General features: G+C 42.3%; 1 protein-coding gene across 1 annotated transcript; it reads left to right on the forward strand.

Annotated features, from left to right (window-relative positions):
• Window positions 1–7,527: 7,527 nt before the first annotated feature.
• On the forward strand, window positions 7,528–19,516 carry LOC115131859 (uncharacterized). The gene is made up of 17 exons (XM_029663898.2): window positions 7,528–7,979; window positions 8,220–8,235; window positions 8,384–8,500; window positions 9,292–9,386; window positions 9,730–9,810; window positions 9,899–10,010; window positions 10,145–10,314; window positions 10,410–10,478; window positions 10,605–10,671; window positions 10,940–11,136; window positions 11,220–11,267; window positions 11,366–11,411; window positions 14,490–14,641; window positions 14,726–14,794; window positions 15,135–15,186; window positions 15,291–15,398; window positions 15,717–19,516. Exons 1-17 carry the CDS (start codon window positions 7,866–7,868, stop codon window positions 16,568–16,570), a joined length of 2,367 nt encoding a protein of 788 aa, XP_029519758.2. The 5' UTR covers window positions 7,528–7,865; the 3' UTR covers window positions 16,571–19,516.
• Window positions 19,517–21,178: the final 1,662 nt, after the last annotated feature.

Here is a 21,178-nt window from a genome sequence, read left to right on the forward strand (position 1 = left end):
GTATTTCTAGTCTCTTGATATTATTGTTGGATCTGATTTTAATAGCTAACATTTCGATGGTTATAATAAATAGATATGCCAATAGTGGACAACCTTGTTTTACTCCTCTTGACAGTTTAAAACTTTCTGAGATGTAGCCATTATTTGCTATTTTACACCTAGGGTTACTATACACGATTTTAATCCATTTTATAAGAGATTCTCCAAAATTGAAATGTTCAAGGCATTTATATATAAACCCCAGTCGTACTTTATCAAAAGCCTTTTCAAAGTCCGCTATGAATAGCAGGCCTGGTTTACCAATAGTGTTCTATTGTTTCCAGTACTTGTCTTATATTATCTCTCATGTATCATCCATGTAAAAAACCTGTCTGATTAGAATGAACAATACCTTTTTAATTCTACGTGCTATACATTTTGCAATAATTTTTGCATCACAACAACACTAACTTACTCTGAGCCTCTATGGTACAGTTTTTATTGCCATCTACTGTATCTGTTCTGTTAGACCTTATTTTCCCCTTGTTAGTATGGACTCCTTTGACTTAAATTGCTTTTGTTTTATAGATGAGTACTGAATTGCATGGCCCATACAATAATCGGATTTGCTGTACCTATGTTGTCGTAAAAATGATGTTAGAAATTCCTCTGTCCTAGTTAAAAACATGTTATCATCCAATAGGCTTTGATTAAATGTCCAATATCCTTGCCCACGTGGAAATGAAGTACCAGTCATGTATATGCCAATTATCTGATGGTCTGACCGCATTCTATCCCCTATCAGCACTTCTTTCACTTTTGGTGCCAGAGAGAATGACATAAGAAAGTAGTCAAGACGACTAGCTTGATTGAGCCTCCACCATGTATATCTCACTAGGTCAGGAAATTAAACCTCCATGTATATATCACTAGGTCAGGATATTAAACCTCCACCATGTATATCTCACTAGGTCAGGATATTTAATCCTCCATATATCCACAACATTCATGATTTCCTGTATTATAATAATAGTCTTGTGTTGCTTGCAGGGTTGATCATTTATTATATATATTTTCAAAGAAGCGTGGCTCATCATTATTTGGTTCGTAAAGGTTAATGAGCCATATCTGTTCATGGTCCAATAACATATATTAAATCCTCAATCTACCATGTGGATCTGTTTGGACAATCTGCACAATCAGATCAAAATGATTGTTAATTAATATCGTCACCCCTTTTGAGTTTCTTTGCCCATGGGAGAAGTATATTTCATCCCCCCAGTCCATTTTTCACTCACCTTCATCTAAAATTGTTGAAAGAGTTTTCTGTAAACAGTAGAATGCATGTTTTGGAATATTTGTATTCTGTACAGGCTTCTTTTCACTCTATCATTTAGGTTAGTATTGTGGAGTAACTACAATGTTGTTGATCCATCCTTAGTTTTGTCTTATCACAGACATTAAACTCTCTAACTCTTTAAAGTCACCATTTGCTTCATGGTGAAATCCCTGAGCAGTTTCCTTCCTCTCCGGTGACTGAGTTAGGAAGGACAACTGTATCTTTGTAGTGACTGGGTGTATTGACACACCATCCAAAGTGTAACTAATAACTTCATCATGCTCAAAGGGATATTCAATGTCTACTTTTTAATTCTTACCCATCTACCAATAGGTGGCCTTCTTTGTGAGGCATTGGAAAATCTCCCTGGTCTTTGTAGTTGAATCAGTGTTTGAAATTCACTGCTCGACTGAGGGATGTTGCAGATAATTGTATGTGTGGGGTACAAAGATAGGATAGTTTTTCAAATAATGTTAAACACTATTATTGAACAGACTCCATGCATCTTATTATGTGACAATGTCACCCTTTCATTTGTTATTCATTTGTAAAAATGTTTTTTTTTAAATAAAATAAAAATTATACTTTGACATTATGGGTATTGTGTGTAAGCCAGTGACAATTTAATAAATGTTTAATTCAGGTTGTAACACAACAAAATGTGGAAAAAGTCAAGGGGTATAAATACTTGCTGAAGGCACTGTACGTTTGTTGATCCCTCGTAGTGTTAAGGAGATGTAAATGAGTCAGCGAGGGTAACAGGATGTCCTGTTACCTTCTTACAGGCAGAATGTGTGTATGTGTGGACGTGTTTGACTATACTTGTGGGGACCAGAAGTGTGTGTGTGTGTGCACTGACGTAGCGCAGATTGTAAAATGAATTTTCTACGTAACAGCATACTATTCAGTTAACCAATAGATATTTTATATATACAGTATTTAACAGGTAGCCTATTTATATTAGGCTACACATTGGAACCCGGACTCACTATCTGGGGTATCCGTCTCATCATTCAGAGACTGTTCACAGAAGGAGGAAAGTTACTCTCACTAGAGGAACAGTCACTACACTCTTAGAAAAAAAGGCTTCCAAAGGGATTCTTTGGCTTTTTGTATCCAAGTAGAACTCTTTTGCATTCCATATAGAAACCTCTGTGTAAAAGGTTCTACTCAAAAGGGCTTGACCTAGAACCAGAAAGGGTTCTTCAAAGATTTCTCCTATGGGAACAGCTGAAGAACCATTTTATTTTCTAAGAATGTATTCCCAAGGCCATTGCCAGGCAGTGCAGCCTTGTCTCATAGACGAGACGTAATATAGTAAATGTAAATCCGGGACACTCAAATTAGTATGTTATGGTTACATAAGACAGAAGATTTCCTGGTTGTTTAAATTGTAATAGTTAATTAATCATTTCAGTTTATGTCACAAGATAAGCAAGTATAGTGTAAAGAATTGTACCATCTAAACCGCTGTGAAATATATTTTCGATAACCACAAATATTGTATTTTCATCTGTTTGAAGTTGGTGTGCAAAACTGAAAGTAAATTATGCAAAAACTAAACTTAAGAATGGGAAGCATAGAAATAGCACACATTGAACAGATCTACCGCTTCTTAGACTTGCGTTCAATGAGAATGAGAGATCTATAATGCACATTTCTATGTGAATTTGGTCAGGTCTCCTATTGGGGAATAATCAGAATTAGTTGGTAACATAGGTAAGATGTTTTATATTTATTATATGTTTGTGAGTTACTTCTCATCAGAATGTCTATTTTTGTATAATACTGTGGGCCGGTTGCAGTTCTGTTCTCTGTCATGGGGTAAGTTATTTGGGCCGCAGAGAGGGGAGGGGTCAAGATTGTCTTCATATGTAAACATATCTTTTAAATCAATTATCTCTTGGCTCCACAATGTCTGTGTGCCAGTCAATGTGTCTCTGTGATCTTGTCAAGGAGGGGGTATTTGATATATGCCTGTTGATAGGTTTTGTTTTATGGTTCTGAGAGCGAGAAAAGAACATAGACAAAGCTGAACGATAATTTATGGCCAATGCTGTCTGGCTATGTGTGTCTTTGTTATAAAGGATCTCAGTTGCAATGTGTAAGGACTCTCAGAGAATTCATTGATAGACACTGAATTGATCTGAGAGTCACAGGGTTGTGATGGAGCTCATATAATTAAAGATGGACTTTATGATAACTCTGACTTGTGCGTGGTTTGCTCTCATGATTTGGTAAATACAGGAAATTTCCACGACACTCCTAAAAAGTTATATATTACAGCGTTAAAGCAAAAACGAAAGTAGGATGGTTGGTCAGGGTGGATGGGTACGTATTTAAATGCTAATTAGGTTGCGTCTTCAAATCTCATCACCAAAAACTTTAGAATTTTAGCTAATTAGCAACGTTGCAACTACTTACTACTTTTTAGCTACTTTGCAACTACTTAGCATGTTAGCTAACCCTTCCCCAGTTTAACATAACTCCTTAACCTAGCTAAAGTTAGCGTTAGCCACCTAGCTAGCGTTAGCCACCTAGCTAACGTTAGTGACAACAAATTGAAATTCGTAACATATCATAGCATGGAGCCCCAGGCCGAGGGAGATTGACATTTATTTTGTGTTTCTTCCATTTGCGAATAATCGCACCAACTGTTGTCACCTTCTCACCAAGCTGCTTGGCGATGGTCTTGTAGCCCATTCCAGCCTTGTGTAGGTCTACAATCTTGTCCCTGACTTCCTTGGAGAGCTCTTTGGTCTTGGCCATGGTGGAGAGTTTGGAATCTGATTGATTGATTGCTTCTGTGGACAGGTGTCTTTTATACATGTAACAAACTGAGATAAGGAGCACTCCCTTTAAAAGTGTGCTCCTAATCTCAGCTCGTTACCTGTATAAAAGACACCTGGGAGCCAGAAATCTTTCTGATGGAGAGGTGGGTCAAATACTTATTTCCCTCATTAAAATGCAAATCAATTTATAACATTTCTGACATGCGTTTTTCTGGATTTTTTTGTTGTTATTCTGTCTCTCACTGTTCAAATAAACCTACCATTAAAATTATAGACTGATCATTTCTTTGTCAGTGGGAAACGTACAAAATCAGCAGCGGATCAAATACTTTTTTCCCTCACTGTAATGTACGGATTGCAGTTCATAGCATATTGTAGGAATTGCAATTCGTAACATATCATATAAAATGGATGATGGACATCCACAAATTAATACATAACATACAAAACGTAACATATGATACTAATTGTGGTGTCCCGGATTTACATTTACTATGTTACGTGGGTGGCTGCTAGTGCTAGATGCTACATAAGTAGGTCGACTAGCTTTTTGCAGTGTTTTTGTGCATCACTTGGTCTTGCCTTTTGTTTCTCCATCTTGAACAACGCACTCACTCTCCATCCAAATCTGACCTGATTCACCTAACCTTTTTTTTTTTACTGCTGCCAGCGCCGCTGAGAAATAAAGTAATTAGATGCCACTCAGTGGCCAGTTTATTGGGTACACCACCCTATTCACAAAATGGCTCGCTCCTACACATACATGGTCATGGCTTGCTATATAAAGCAGGCACACAGGCATCAAGGCATTCAGTTACTGTTCGATTGAATGTCGTATGATCGTTTGTGCTCAGAAATGTCTGGCCTCCTAGGCTTTTCACGCATGACAGTGTCTATGTTTCACAGAGAATGGTGTGACAAACCTTAAAACATCCAGTCAGCGGCAGTCCTGTGGGTTTAAACAGCTCCTTGATGAGAAGTCTAAGGAGAACGGCAAAAGAATTGTGCAAGCTAACAGGCGTACCATAAACGGGCAAATAATGGCGCAGTACAACAGTGGTGTGCAGAATGACATCTTGGAATGCACAACTGGTTGGTCTGTCACAGATGGGTTATTTCAGCAGACGACCACACCTGTTCCTTTCCTATCTAGCTAAAAACAAGAAGGAAGCGGCTCCAGTGGGCACGCAATCACCAACCGTGGACAATTTAGGAGTGAAAAACATTGCCTGATTTGACATAGCAAACAGTGGTATAAACTAACAAGGCCCGGTTCCAGTTGCGTCATGCTGATGGCAGAGTCTGTTTTTGGCGTAAACAGTATGGCCCCATCCTGCATTGTTTCAATGGTACAGGCTGGTGCCGGGGGTGTAATGGTGTGGGGAATGTTTTCCTGGTACACATTAAGTCCTTTGATACCAATTGAGCAACGTGTCCATGCCCTGAAGAATCCAGTCTGTTCCAGAGGCAAAGGGAGGTCCAACCCTCTACTAGATGGGTGTACCTAATAACCTATTGTCTGACTGACTTGCATACTACCCATGTAGATTGGACAATACAAACACTTTGCTTGCTACATGTGGAAATAATTTTAAAAAATGATTTGACATTTCAATGCTTTCTACAGTTGTGTCAAGTTGTCTGAATGTCCTTTGGGTGGTGAATTATTTTTATTCACACAGGAAACTGTTGAGCCTTAAAACCCCAGCAGCATTGCTGTTCTTGACACAAATCAGTTTGCCTCGCACCTACTTTTTTGTCATTTAGCAGACACTCTTTTCTGGAGAAACTTACAGTAGTGAATGCATTATTTTCCTACTGGTCTCTCATGGGAATTGAGCCCACAACCCTGGCGTTGCAAGTGCTATGCTCTACCAACTGAACCACACGGGACATGCACTTAAGTCTTTTGATCTTTTGTCTTGCCAACTCACCCTCTGAATTGCACACATACACAATGTCTTAATTGTCACAAGGCTTAAAACTGTTTCTTTAACCTGTCTACTCCCCTTCAACTACATTGATTGAAGTTAATTTAACAAGTGAAATCACTGTACGTGTGTGTGTGTGTGTGTGGGTGTGGGTGTGGGTGTGGTGTCCTCGAGGGTACAGAAGGGATGGAGGTAAAACGCATGAAGTCTCTTTAAGGAGGAAGTATCTGTTCAGGGTTTTTACCCTCTGTAAAACACACACACAAAGACACATAGTGAGAATTAGCACACATAATGAAACCTTGACCCAGTTAGAGAGCCCACTTACCGTCAACTACATTCAACAATTTCTGAGCATTATAGTGTGTGTGTGTGTGTGTGTGTGTGTGTGTGTGTTTGAGAGAGATATCGCACAACTGACAAACTTTCCACCACGTCTGACACATGCATACACATATACAGACAGACTTACTGTATAATAACATGAATATTACCCTATCCAAATAACCAAGGCTGTTCAAAGTCCATAACTGAATTTACACATTTCAGAGGTCCTTCCCCTAGCTTTGTAGGATGTGAATAGAGACCGTTTTGAATAGAATCCAACAATAGCAATACAATAATCGTTTTGTGGTGAAAAGGAATAGATGTGACCTGATAATAGCCTATAAACATTACGGAATCAGATATCTCACTAATCTACCGCTGTTAACGATATCTTTACACCACTGAGATGTTTTTCAGATTCGTCCTGGGTTCAAATATATGCATACTCTGAGTATTAGAGTATTTTCAAATAATATGGTCCGAATCAACTACTTCTGTTGGAAGTATTTTACCATTTAAAAAAAATGTATAGGCCTAGCATAGGCTACTATTTGAATTATTTTCAAATACTTATTTCCAAATACATTATTTCAAATACCAAGCAGACCTGGGGTAATACAATATTTGCATTTGAAAATAGAAGTTTCTGTGTATTTGAGTAAGTTCAAATTACATGCCAATATTTTCTAAGTGTTATTTTAAAATACATTCTAATATTCAACTACTTGTATTTTCAAATAAATAATATCCAAATACTTGGCCTACTTCCAAATATCTTCGAAAGTAATTGAAATACTAAAAATAGTAGGCCTCAACACTAACTGTGCAGGGGACTGCAATGTTTATGCAGCAAACATTTCCGTCCTTCCCGCAGTTAAATAAAATGTTATTTCTCAGTATACCCTGACCATTATTTCCTTACTGTTAGTTAAAGCAAAGTTCACACTCGGCAATCCAAGACGTAGAGCAGCAACAGTACTAGCTTGAACATTTGGCTAGTTCGTTTTGCATGGCCCGATGCCCCGGGAGTGGAGATTTCTCTTAAGGACCAATGGAACGGTCTAAAATGAACACACTCCGTCTAATCGGGGCACCGGGCAATACAAAACGTATTCGCCCAATGGTATACTGTGGGAGGTAACTACTGATGTAACCTGTCTGTCTGGAGTAGGCGGCTGCAGAGGTGGAGCTGTATGTTGTAAACTAGTCAGCGATTACGCACTCTCCCAAGACACAATTTAACTCGCAGGGAACTATTCGATCAGTTCTTAGGAACATACAAGAACAACATGGCACTGGAACATAACATGTTGGCCTACCTACTTTTCAGTTGTATTGAATTACATTTATTTGGTTTTGAAATGCACTCTGTAGTGTAAACATGTATGTGGACTGTCGGCCCACTGGATTTTGCGTTTCTTGGCTGCCTGAGCGTTGTTCTAGCAACATCGGATACAATGTGACTTTTCCAAGTGTCTCTGGTGTCAGTACTGATCAATGTTCACGATGAGTTGCGGAAATGAACCAGCACGTGCTGTGCTCCTGTTGTGTTTGCTGCTGCTCCTGCACGCCGCGGAGGAGAAACCACGCGCTAAACTAACTGTCACCGAGGTAAAGGAATGAATCATACCATCTTTGATGTTAATCTTCATGGAGATAATGTAACTAATAAGCAATGGAGACATTATACTCAGACTGTAGCCTATAGATAATGGAAATGATGTATTGAAAATGCATTAGGCTATGTGAACCTGATTCAATAGTCACTTCACATGTCAATAACAAACTCAACACAGCCATGCTCTGTTTCTTCTCCTTCTTCCTTTCCCTGTCCCTCCACTTTATCCATAGATTCAACACCATAATGGTAAGTGTTACTTTAGTCCATGGTCCCTTGGAGAGCTGATCTTATACACAATATGAAGAGGAACAGTTTATTTGGAATTGAGACTTCACATGGAAATTTTACTCCATATGTTGTTTTGAATGTTCTGTGGCATTTGTTTTTTCTATAGGTTCCACCTGGAACTTGGAGAGTCTTCCCCAGCTGAGTCTGTCCACCTTCCGGTTATCTCCATCACAAGGCTCCTGTTCTGCTTGTGTCCATGTCCGTGTCAGAATGAAAGCTGCAGGTAAGGCCTTGAACTCTGTCTCCCATCCACAATCAATCTCACTCTCCACATCATCCTCTTCCCCGTCAGAACCTTCTTCCAACTTACTTTTATCCAAAGTCTTCATCTCAGTCTCCCTTTCTCTGACCTTGTGTTTGTTGTCCCCCATGATGAAATTGGGGAGGGGACTATGGATTTGTCTCTGTATGTTAGTACATTAGTCACACACGATATCTCAGACACCACTGGCCTGATGTTTGATGAAACTTGGGTGAATGATGCGTCTTGTTATAGAGATCCAGCATTTACAAAATTACACTGATTGTCCAGATGGTGGCGGTATGACAAGAGATTGAAAATGCTAACTTTGTCAAGTCATGCCCCTCATCCTGTTTGACCTAAAGTCATGCAATTCGGTACATAGGTCCCTCTCCTCAGGGACCCCATAAGACTCAACATATGCAAGAACATTCATATCAACCACACAGTGGCTCTATGACGGGCACATGTTTATATCGCTTGATCTGTTTGAAATTTGGCACATATGCTCAGGAATATTAGTCTAGCCAACCCATGCGATATCTCAGACACCACTGGCCCGCTTTTGATTAAACTTGGGTGAGTGATGCATCTTGTCATTTACAAAGTTATACTGATTTGCAAAAGGGGGGGGCGCAGCATCATCCGTGGGGGGGGGGGGTGACATGTTTACTGTTGCCTTATTTGTCGATCTTTCTTCCTTAACATGACTTTCTCTTGTTCTACCTTTACTGCCACGATTCCTTAATCTGTCCTCTGTTTTTCCTCTCTAGACTTTACTGAGACACTGTCTATTACCTACCTGGAGCTGTCAACTAGTACTCACAGAATCATCTCCATAGAAAATGTCAAAAATCGCACTTTACAGGTAACAACTTCTCTTCATTCCACTGACCAGTGAATATTCCTTAGCTACCAAAGTTATCAGATGGATACAATTAAGTTCACTTTCTTACCCTCTTATCTATTAATTGTCCCCACGATGAAATCATGGAGGGGACTGTGGATCTATCTCCATCAGTTAGTGCGTTCGTACGTTAGTCACACACGATATCTGTGACGGTACTGGTCTGATTTTGATTAAACTTGGGTGAATGATGCGTCTTGCCATAGAGATCTGTCATTTACAAAATTACACTGATTTTCCAAGGGGGGCCCTGCATCATTTGTGGGGGATAACATGTTTACTGTTGCCTTGCTTTTATTTTAAGTGGAGAGGCCCGCTTCCATTCAACGGAGGAAAGACCAAAATCAAACGTTTACGTCTCCATAATATTGGCCATCAAATTTTGGTAAGATCTGATATTTTCATGCGCGCACACATTAAAACAGGTGAACGTGTGTTTCTGATTATGGTGCTGTGTCTCTGCTGCCCACCAGTGGGAGTTGGTGTATGACTGTTTCCCGGCCGATGCAGGGCGACAAGTGTATGTGTCTTTGTCCTCCAAACCAAAGAGAGAAGACAGGTACATCGTACAAGACATCTGTCCAGGTAATGAATCTCAAAACCTAACCTTCCACATCCATCACTTTTCCCCTTCCCTCATGTGATCAAAATGACGTAATAATGTATTACATTTCTATAGTCATTTTGCATACTATGACTCTCTGTCTGTGGTGATTCAGATCCAGTGCCGGAGTTTGACCTGTTTGTTGATGAGCTGGCTCGATCCCTCACTGTAACTGTAGCCACTGGGGACCACATGTACCAGCCGGCTCTCTCACCTGAAGTGTACACCAGGCTGTGCTACAGACAGACAGACTCAGAATGCTCCAACCTTTCTCCACTTACCACTGTAAGCCCATTGTGTGTGTAGACGTGTTTCAAAAGGTGAAAGTTGTGTACAAAGATGTATATAATTTGTTTATGGATAACGTATGTTTTCACCAGATTGACACCAATCAGGCATTGTCAGTGACTCTCAGGTTCCCCTACCTGCTTCGCTGTGTCTGTGTTCAGGTAAGGTCTCACTCGACTACATATCAGATAATGTGCAATGGACAGTGACATTGCTGCATGGCTCAAACTATGTCCCATGTAAGTGTCCTTACTTGTCTTGTCTGTTTGTATGTCTGCCTGCTACAGGTATATTACACACACCTGGATGCAAGGCGAACCACAGTTTGCCCATTTGTGAACAGCTCATTAGGTGGTGAGTATTCATGTTTTTTTTTATGTCTCTTAGACTTGTGTGAGATGCAGTAGTTGATGATTAGCTTCAGTCTCTGCCTGTGTTACCTGTAAATTGCCCTGTGAATCTGATCTGGGGAACCAGGGGCTTTCTGCTGGATCTATTATTATTATTGTGAGTCACAGATAAACCAGCAGAGGATGCAGTCCTTAGAGACCAAAGTCATCTTGGAGCATTCACTCCTCACACTACTATCTGTAATAATGCACTGTCTGTGTGTGATTTGAAGAGGGCAGAGACGTGTGGCACTCCAGTTTTGTGACTCTGTATGGTGAGTTGGGTTCCAACCTGGCATGGAGTTCCCCGTGTCCTGCTGCTTACCTGAAGCTCTCTGCCTCCCTCTGCTGGCAACACCAGAGAAACACATCCCACTGCACTCCCATCTTCAACTCCACACTGGAGGACATAGTGGAGAAGAGAGATCTGGTAAGGGTTGGTGATTACTATGATGATGATGATGAAGAGGAGGATAATAATGATGAATATTCCCTTCCCTCTCCCGTTGACAGAAATATAATGTTTCTGCTGTGGATAAACACCCTCAGATGTGTGTGCAGGTAAGACTGTGAGCCGATACATGTATAATATCAACAGTTAACTGTATAGTACATGTGGGTTTCAGTCGCTGATGTTCTCATGTCTCTCCTCTCTGTAGTTGTCCTTCAGAAGCAGTTTTGATGTCCACTGTCCATTCCTGCCAGGTGAGAGACCACAAGACCGCAGTGATATGAATACTGCGCTTGATATTGTTATTATTTATTTATTTATTTAACCTTTTATTTAACTAGGCAAGTCAGTTAAGAACAAATTCTTATTTACAATGACAGCCTACCCCGGCCAAACCCAGACGACGCTGGGCCAATTATGCGCCGCCCTATGGGACTCCCAGTCACGGCCAGTTATGATACAGCCTGGATTCAAATCTGTAGTGACACCTCAAGCATTGAGATGCAGTGCCTTAGACCGCTGCGCCACTCGGGAGCTCATAAACACATCTTCTGTGCAACTAAGAGCGGTAAAACTCCATACCACTTTTAGTCTACCCAAATGCATGCAAGACCCTCCCTTCAGCAAATCCGACCATGAGTCTATAAACCCTTCTTTCTGATTCCAAACAAATGCTCAAAAAGGAAGTACCATCTGACCCGAGGCTACAATACTATTTTGCTAATACAGACTGGAATAAGTTCCGGGGATCAACCGATAGCATTGAGGAGTTTACCACATCAGTCACGGGCTTCATCAATAAGTGCATAGACGATGTCGTTCCCACAGTGCCTATACAAGCGTGTAAACCAAAAAACATGTATTACAGGCAATATCCTTGCTGGGCTAAAGGCTAGAACTACTGCTTACAAAGAATGGGACATGGATATGGGTGCATACAAGAAAGACTGCTACGACCTCCGAGACATCAAACATGAAAAAGGACAATATAGGAGGAAGGTGGAATTCAAATCAAATCAAAATCAAATGTATTTATATAGCCCTTCGTACATCAGCTGATATCTCAAAGTGCTGTACAGAAACCCAGCCTAAAACTCCAAACAGCAAGCAATGCAGGTGTAGGAGCATGGTGGCTAGGAAAAACTCCCTAGAAAGGCCAAAACCTAGGAAGAAACCTAGAGAGGAACCAGGCTATGTGGGGTGGCCAGTCCTCTTCTGGCTGTGCCGGGTGGAGATTATAACAGAACATGGCCAAGATGTTCAAATGTTCATAAATGACCAGCATGGTCCAATAATAACAAGGCAGAACAGTTGAAACTGGAGCAGCAGCACGGCCAGGTGGACTGGGGACAGCAAGGAGTCATCATGTCAGGTAGTCCTGAGGCATGGTCCTAGGGCTCAGGTCCTCCGAGAGAGAGAAAGAAAGAGAGAATTAGAGAGAGGACACTTAAATTCACACAGGACACCGAATAGGACAGGAGAAGTACTCCAGATATAACAAACTGACCCTAGCCCCCCGACACATAAACTACTGCAGCATAAATACTGGAGGCTGAGACAGGAGGGGTCAGGAGACACTGTGGCCCCATCCGAGGACACCCCCGGACCAGGCCAAACAGGAAGGATATAACCCCACCCACTTTGCCAAAGCACAGCCCCCACACCACTAGAGGGATATCTTCAACCACCAACTTACCATCCTGAGACAAGGCTGAGTATAGCCCACAAAGATCTCCGCCATGGCACAACCCAAGGGGGGGTGCCAACCCAGACAGGATGACCACATCAGTGAATCAACCCACTCAGGTGATGCACCCCTTCCAGGGACGGCATGAGAGAGCCCCAGTAAGCCAGTGACTCAGCCCCTGTAATAGGGTTAGAGGCAGAGAATCCCAGAGGGGAACCGGCCAGACAGAGACAGCAAGGGCGGTTCGTTGCTCCAGAGCCTTTCCGTTCATCTTCCCACTCCTGGGCCAGACTACACTCAATCATATGACCCACTGAAGAGATGAGTCTTCAGTAAAGACTTAAAGGTTGAGACCGAGTTTCTCTATTACACCGGCTCTGATGCTCGTTGGATGTGGCAGGGATGGCAGACAATAACAAAGGGAAACCCAGCCATGAGATGCCCAGTGACGAGAAATTCCCAAACTAGCTAGGCCACAACAACTACGCCACACTGACCCTAAACACAGGGGCCCCTCAGGAGTGTGAGTTTAGTCCCCACCTGTACTCCCTGTTCACCCATGACTGAGTGGCCATACACGACTCTAACACCATCATCAAGTTTGCTGACGACACAATGGTTGTAGGGCCTGATCTCCGACGGCGATGAGACAGCCTATAGGGAGGAGGTCAGAGACTTGGCAGTGTGGTGCCAGGACAACAACCTCTCCCTCAGCAAAACCAAGAAGCTTATCGTGAACTACAGGAGAAGGGGTCGAGAGGTTCAGGTTCCTTGGTGTCCACATCACTAAGGCCTTAACATGGTCCATACACACCCGCACAGTCGTGAAGAGAGCACGAGAACATCAGCGACTGACTAAATAGCCATAAGACTGCTAAATGGTTAATTAAATGGTTCATCACTCCAGAGAACGTGTTTCCACTGCTCCAGAGTTCCAATGGCGATGAGCTTTACACCACTCCAGCCAACGCTTGGCATTGCACATGGTGATTTTAGGCTTGTGTGCTGCTGCTCGGCCATGGAAACCCATTTCATGAAACTCCTGACTAACAGTTCTTGTCCTGACATTGTTTCCAGAGGCAGTTTGGAACTCGGTAGTGAGTGTTGCAACTGAGGACAGGCGATTTTTAAGCGCTATGCGCTTCAGCACTCAGCGGTACTGTTCTGTGAGCTTGTGTGTTCTATCACTTTGTGGCTGAGCAGTTGTTGCTCCTAGATGTTTCCACTTCACAATAACAGCATTTACAGTTGACCGGGGCAGCTCTAGCAGGGCAGAAATTTGATGAACTGACTTGTCATTGAGCTCTTCAGTAAGGCCATTCCACTGCCAATGTTTGTCTATGGAGATTGCATGGCTGTGCTCGATTTAAAAATATATGTTTTATACACCTGTCAGCAAAGGGTGTGGCTGAAATGGCCTAATCCACTAATTTGAAGGGGTGTCCACATACTTTTGAATATGTAGTTTATCTATCTCAAATTCCTGGTACTGTATATAGTTGAATTCCTCTTTGTATTTATATATATATTTTCAACTGCATCGTTGGGAAGGGCTCGTAATCAAACAGTAAAGTCTACATCCATTCCGCGCATATGACCGATAAAATGTGATTTGAACATCTCTCTCTCTCCTTCCTTCCCTCAGGTATGTCTAAGTGGGAGGCATATGTTGGTCCTGGTTCACAGAGTCTCCGTGTCTATCTCACTTCCACTATCCCAGCATCCTTTGCTGCTCAACTCTGTGTATGGCAGGACAAGGGATGTGTGTCCAGAGGAGCTATCTACTTAGTAAACATGGTAAGGTAAGAAGACACTGTTACTGTATTATAGAGCTGTAAACACTGGTCCATGCTGTTAAGAGTGCAGTTTTCTGTTGTACAGGGTGGGGGCACCAGAGAGACACAGCTGAACCTGCCCTTATCCTTCCTAACTGAGGGACTATGTGTGCAGGTATAACCTATTTAATAAAAAAAATGTACCTTTATTTTACTAGGCAAGTCAGTTAAGAACAAATTCTTATTTTCAATGACGGCCTAGGAACAGTGGGTTAACTGCCTGTTCAGGGGCAGAACGACAGATTTGTACCTTGTCAGCTCGGGGATTCGAACTTGCAACCTTTCGGTTACTAGTCCAACGCTCTAACCTACCCTGCCGCCCCTAACTATGAATGTTTTTGTATTATTATTATTATTATTATTATTTTATATTATTATTATTATTATTATTATTAAGGATATCTTACCTTACTTTGACTTTCTTTTCATTTCACGCTCTCTTTAACTCTCTGAAGGTGTGGCGGTCAGATCCTCCACAGTATGGGAGGAGAATACTCTGTCCTGACTGTGAGTTCTCACTCACACACACACACACACACACACACACACACACACCACACACACACACACCTTCCAGCACTAATAAGTAGTATCCTCTTATGCCTTCTCAGATTCCCACAGGAGATCGGGTCTCTATGCTGTTGCAGCCTTGACACTTCTGGTTACTGTGGCAATGCTGGGACGCCTCATCCACTATGTGACCAAGAATGGAGTCACAGGTCAGTTTTTCTTGTACTGTACGTAGACCTTTGTAGCCCCTTCTTGTGTCCTCAGTCATATTATATTGCATTCACAATGTTTGCAATATTATGTACTGTTTTTGACCTACTTGTCTGCTCTGTCTTTGTATCACCTTATCCTTCAAACCTAATTTAATCCACATTTGATTTGATCCCAAAGGCTTAATGGCCATCAGTGAAATAATAGAGAAATCAAGCAATAACTTACAATAATTTCCAATCATTTTTTTTGTCTCATCCTCGTAACCCTCTCCTTTGTGTGTGTGTCTGCCTCGCCCCTTCTCTCCCTCCCTGCAGGTTGGCTGTTCATCCAGAGGCCTGTGTTGTTGGTGTGTTCCTCAGAGCTGTCAACCCATGTGTCTCCCGTGTGTGCTTTGGCCTCCATTCTACAGGGAGAGCTGTGTGCTGACGTGCGCATGGCTCTGTGGGCCCAGATCTCCAATGGGGATGGTCCTGGGGCTATGGAGAGGTCTGGGGCTGGTGTGGCTGAGCTGGGCCCTGTGCCCTGGATGTATGGACAGTGGGAGGCAGTCAGAGAGGCAGGAGGCCGGGTGCTGATCATATGGAGCCCAGAGGCTAAGGAGTCCTACAAGAGCTGGAGAGAAGAGCGAGATGGGAAAAAGATAGGAGGGAGTAAAGGAGAGGAGATGCGACAAGGGGAGAGTGGAGGAGAGGAGCTGAAAGGACTTGAGTTAACAAGAGATAAACAGGAGCAAGCAGGAATGGAGAAAGAAGTGGAATGGAAAGAGGAAGGTAGGAGCAGAGAGGAGGAGAGGGAGCCCTGCTCAGTGACGGGGCCGGTGTTCAGGGCTGCCCTGTCCTGTCTGCAGGGGGCACTACAGGGGACAGGCAAGAGCCACGGCTTTGCCCTTGTCTACTTCCAGGACCTCTGTCACAGCCGAGACATCCCCAAAGACCTCAGAGGTGTCCCGCGCTACTGCCTGCCTCGGGATTTTGGGGGCCTGATACGAGAGCTGGGCGGGATGGCTAGAGGAAGGAACAATGTGATTGGCAGCTGGCACTGCTGGCTCAGACTCCTCTCCAAAACATTGTCGCTTTTGTTGGCACGACGACTAACTCACAAGGTGAGTTGCCACGGACGCACCCACAGGAAGAAGAGGGTCCAAAACCGAAATTGTCGCAGAAAGTGATGTCAGAGAGGACACTAAGCAGGCATGTGTCGCCACTGTCAACCAATTAAGAGAGGACAGAGCCAAGCACTTTGCAGGAGGAGTCACTCAGCGGGCCACCGTGGTGATGAGGCAGGGCATCTCAGGTTTGACCTTTTATACAGGGCCAGTTTTTTTGTTGTCTTGACTGTAGAGGCATGGGTGGTGTAGTGACCCAAACAGAGACAACGAACATTTATGCCTAATCAAGTCAATAGGGGGTAACACTTCACCACTAAGATACCTTACCACTTGATTCGCTAAGCTAAATAAATATGGTCGTCTGGGTACATCCCACGTAGGGCCACAGTTTGTTCTTTGTGTACTGAGTACACTGTTTGAACCTGACCATGAAGCCGCACACATCAGCCTTACCGTTGTGGGTTTGCCTGAACAAAGGAGACACCTTAATCTAGGGAATATCTCCTACAAAATCAACCACCCTCTGTTAATACAACAAGATTTAAATTCACTACATTACTCTGAACAATCTTGGCTAATTATTTTGTTTTGATTATATAAGTGATTTTTGACATAATATAGTGAAATCAGAACAAGTTGACATGGCAGAGTGCATGGGGGCTGCCACATCAAGCAGCATTACGGGAAATGTTAAAGAAAAGGAGGCTTGAAGTACAGTTGCCGGGCGTAACACACCAAAGGAAACGGTTCACCCTATCATCATCTTGGAGAGAAAAATCCTTACAAGGGAGGAGGCCAGAGCTAACCCCCTGAGGGAAGAATAGCTCAACCATAGCATACAGGGAATCCACCCAAGCCACTTGAGGTTGGTACAGAGAGTGCACTCTGGCGTATCTAAGTAAATAGGAGGCAAGGGCAACTCCTTATTGGAGGAATATCTGTCTGTGGAAATAATGTACTGTTCAAGGAAAACAACCCTGTCAGTCTGAAGTCACGCATGGCCAATCAGAACTCAGTTCAAGGTACAATCAAAGAGCTGCCTAAATCAGCAGATGACAGAGTTTCTGACCAAAGCAGGCTGCAAGACTGGGGAAAGTTATGAAACGCATGATTCGATGCAAGAACCAACTCACTAACTGTTCCAATGGAGAGCGCTTTGTTTACATTGAAGCAGTGCCCCCCAAACCCAGACCACGCTCTGCAAAGATGGGTCCACACTGGGTCAAAATATTATTCTATGGATCGTGCAATGGACAGCGTCAAGACGAGCCGGAACAAAAGCCTGCACTGAGCCCAAAATGCATTCCAGCCACTGAAGAGAACTTGAATTACATAGAGGAGATGTACAGTATAGCTAGTCTGTGCTGGATGACAAAGCCTGCCTGAAAGTGGAACGGAGCTATCAGAAACACCCGCAGAATCTGGAGAAATTCAGGCCACTTCTACACCGAACAATAAGGGGGATGAGCCTGGAGAAAACAGTGTGCCAGACCCAACTATACATTCTAATGAGCAGAGACTATACATTCTAATGAGCAGAGAAAGAAGAAGAAATTAAGTAGCAAAAGAATGTGAAGAGAAAAAAATGGAAGTGACAAAAGCAGAGTAAAACAAGAAGAAAGGCAAAGATGGTAAGATGAACAGAAGAACTTGGGAGGGCAAAAGAAGGGAATCCATCCTTTAATTATCTTATTCCCTCTGTGCTCTTCCTCTGTTCTCTACAGGCAAGTAAGAGACCTAGGGAGACTCACAAAGTTAAGTCTGAAACAGAAGTCAAAGAAAGAAAATGATGATGAACAGGACCAAAGTCCCCAGATCACAAGTGAAGAACACAAAAAGTCCACCCAGGAAGTATAAGGGTGATAGAACCATCATGGACAATGTGTGATGTAAATACTACCTGAGCTTGATGATCACTAACTCACTGGGCACACCACGTAATTTCAACGTGGAAATGTGGGTAATAGTTGGGTAAGACGTTGATCAATAAGATTTCACTGTGCTTCATTTAATACCATAACCAAATGACCTGGATTGCAGTTCAGATTATATTAAAAGTACATAGTGTCAATGATCAATGTTGTTTGAGATTTTACACAGATTATTATAGCAATTGTGAAGATCTCCACAGACCTGTGATGACCTTTGCATGCTATCTTGAACATGCACACTTTCTATAATTACACAAGACATTTATAGTTCCAGTAGGCTAACCTCAGAATGTGGCCATGGATCTGTTACTTATTTTAAGGTAGAATAAGTACTGTTACATTAGCCTTATTGCTATATACTGTATTACAAAAGTAAATGGAACTGTCCAAGGTACATATTCTTCAAATGTTGATATTTGGTTGCCAAATGCATTTCAATATCCAGTTTGTCTACAAATGAATAATTTGTTGGATTCACGTCTCCATCTCAACCAAAAATCTAAGTTAAAGAATTGTCACTAGAGCCGTGCGCTGAAAATAATGGATACATCCTGTACAATGTACTGAGCTTTGAACACTTCATCTGATTTTTCAAATGTGAAGCTTGTCTTCAAGTGTCTCTCAATGGTCTTTCCCCTGAACCCCCTGCCCTAACAGATGCCGGAGCTGCAAAGGCCTGGAATGTCCACCAGGAAAAACTGCGGGGTCTTTCTACTGCATTGTTTCCCAACAGGCTGCTACTGCTTCAGCAGTGCAATCATGTATGAACTGCCCTGTGTTATCCAACAGACCCATTAAGACTGTTGTATGTCCAAGTTGTAAATATTACTGCTATGAGATTTGCTTAGGTGCATCTAATTGAAGGCTGGCATTGTGGATATAATTATGAAAATGTACAGATGTGATATTTTTATTGGTTACGTATTTCTTTTCTTTTCATTAAAGTCTATTTTGGGACGGGTGTTGAAAATGAGCTTGAGCTAGACACACTAGTGCAATGCATCGGACGATTGTTTGTTCATTGTGTCAATGTGTTTCTCCCCATTCAAATAAACTAAACTATTATTGTATGAAACTGAATGTCTTTGATGTGTACCCTCACCACAGGTGCTCACGTCATCACAGGTTACAGAAACTCACTTCATCACTCTGATGGAAGTATGTGATATCTTTGGGCACTAACTATACATACAAAGTGTTGTTTTACCCAAGTCTCCACTTGACTGTCAGAATCTTTCTGGAATATGTCATTCTACTGAAGTGCACAGCATCAACATGCCCCATCTTGAGCCAGCACATGTCCATATCTAACTGGTTGGCAGTAGAACTGCCTGGGTATGCACAGTGCCATAGAGATGATATACAATGTCTGGGTATAGAGACCACTCCTACATTGTAATGAGCTCAACTGGACCGGGATAGGTCAGCTCCAATGAGCTTGTATGGACTGTACTGTAACCTAAGGTATATGAGAAATAGACACCTTAGTGACTCATTCTCTGGTCCAATGATGACATGGTCTTAGTTTAATATTAAAATTATTCAAGTCTTTGTTTTCAGAATATTTCACTTTGCAGTATGTAGTTATCAACTATCACACCCTGATCTGTTTCACCTGTCTGTGTGCTTGTCTCCACCCCCCCTCCACGTGTCGCCCATCTTGCCCATTATCCCTTGTGCATTTATACCTGTGTTCTCTGTCTGTTGCCAGTTTGTCAAGTCAACCAGTGTCAACCCGGCTCCCCGGTATTGTCTCGGGCAGAAGGTATGGCTATCCACCCAGGATCTGCCCCCTCAGGTGTAATCCCGCAAACTCTCCCCCTGGTTTATGGGCCCTTTCTCCATCTCCAAGGTTATTAGCACCTCTGCTGATCATCTTCTGTTGCTCCGTACCCTTCGTAACTTCTAAAGGATCGGCGTCCCTTCAACAGGACAGTTGTAAATCATGCAGTCATGTCAATATCGCAGATTTGAAAGAAACAACAAATATCAAGACTTCACTATATCATTAGGGGTGTAGTATATCCTATAGGACCATATTTGGTCAGAGCGATGCCTTCATGGCATGCCGACGACACGGGCAGTCATCTCTTGAACTTTGTCAACTAAGCACCAATCGGGGGTCGAACAAAGCTAGCTAGATAGCCAATAAGCTGGGCTTTACAGGAGTATCCAGAAACCATGTATATGTCTTAAAATGTAGTTACTAACCTTGTACGACAGCATGCCTTTTCATTTTGGACAAATTACAAGGATATTCACAGTTATGAAAACGGGTTGTTTTGCAAATGTTGAACGCATATGGCCACTAATACTTGGAAAGCTAAATCAAAGTCCAAGTATACAGATTTGACAATATTCTTACATAAAAATATAATATGCATGCAAATGGCTCCTTCACGATTTTCCCAAATGTACCTGGGGACTTCAGTCTTGCAGTTCACTCATACTTCAAGTTATCCATCAAACTTTGCACATAAACTGCTGCTATGTTGTGGACACTATCGGAATTACAACCAGAGTGATGGCTAGAACTGTGCCCTTTCTCTTGCATTTCAAAGATGGTGGTAGAAAAATACATTTTTTTCTTATTTTCTTCTACAAGATCTATTGTGTTATTCTACTACATTCAATTCACATTTCCACAAACTTAAGTGTTCCCTTTCAAATGGTACCAAGAATATGCATATCCTTGCTTCAGTTCCTGAGCTACAGGCAGTTAGATTTGGGTATGTCA

The sequence above is a fragment of the Oncorhynchus nerka genome, linkage group LG7 (assembly GCF_034236695.1).
Source record: "Oncorhynchus nerka isolate Pitt River linkage group LG7, Oner_Uvic_2.0, whole genome shotgun sequence".
In the NCBI taxonomy this organism is placed as follows: Eukaryota; Metazoa; Chordata; class Actinopteri; order Salmoniformes; family Salmonidae; genus Oncorhynchus; species Oncorhynchus nerka.

Coding starts and splice junctions, on each gene's coding strand:
- LOC115131859 (XM_029663898.2), top strand. CDS start 7,866: ATGTTCACGATGAGTTGCGGAAATGAACCAGCACGTGCTGTGCTCCTG. Junction 10,315..10,409: donor ACCTTTCTCCACTTACCACT/GTAAGCCCATTG, acceptor TGTTTTCACCAG/ATTGACACCAATCAGGCATT. Junction 14,795..15,134: donor CTGAGGGACTATGTGTGCAG/GTATAACCTATT, acceptor AACTCTCTGAAG/GTGTGGCGGTCAGATCCTCC.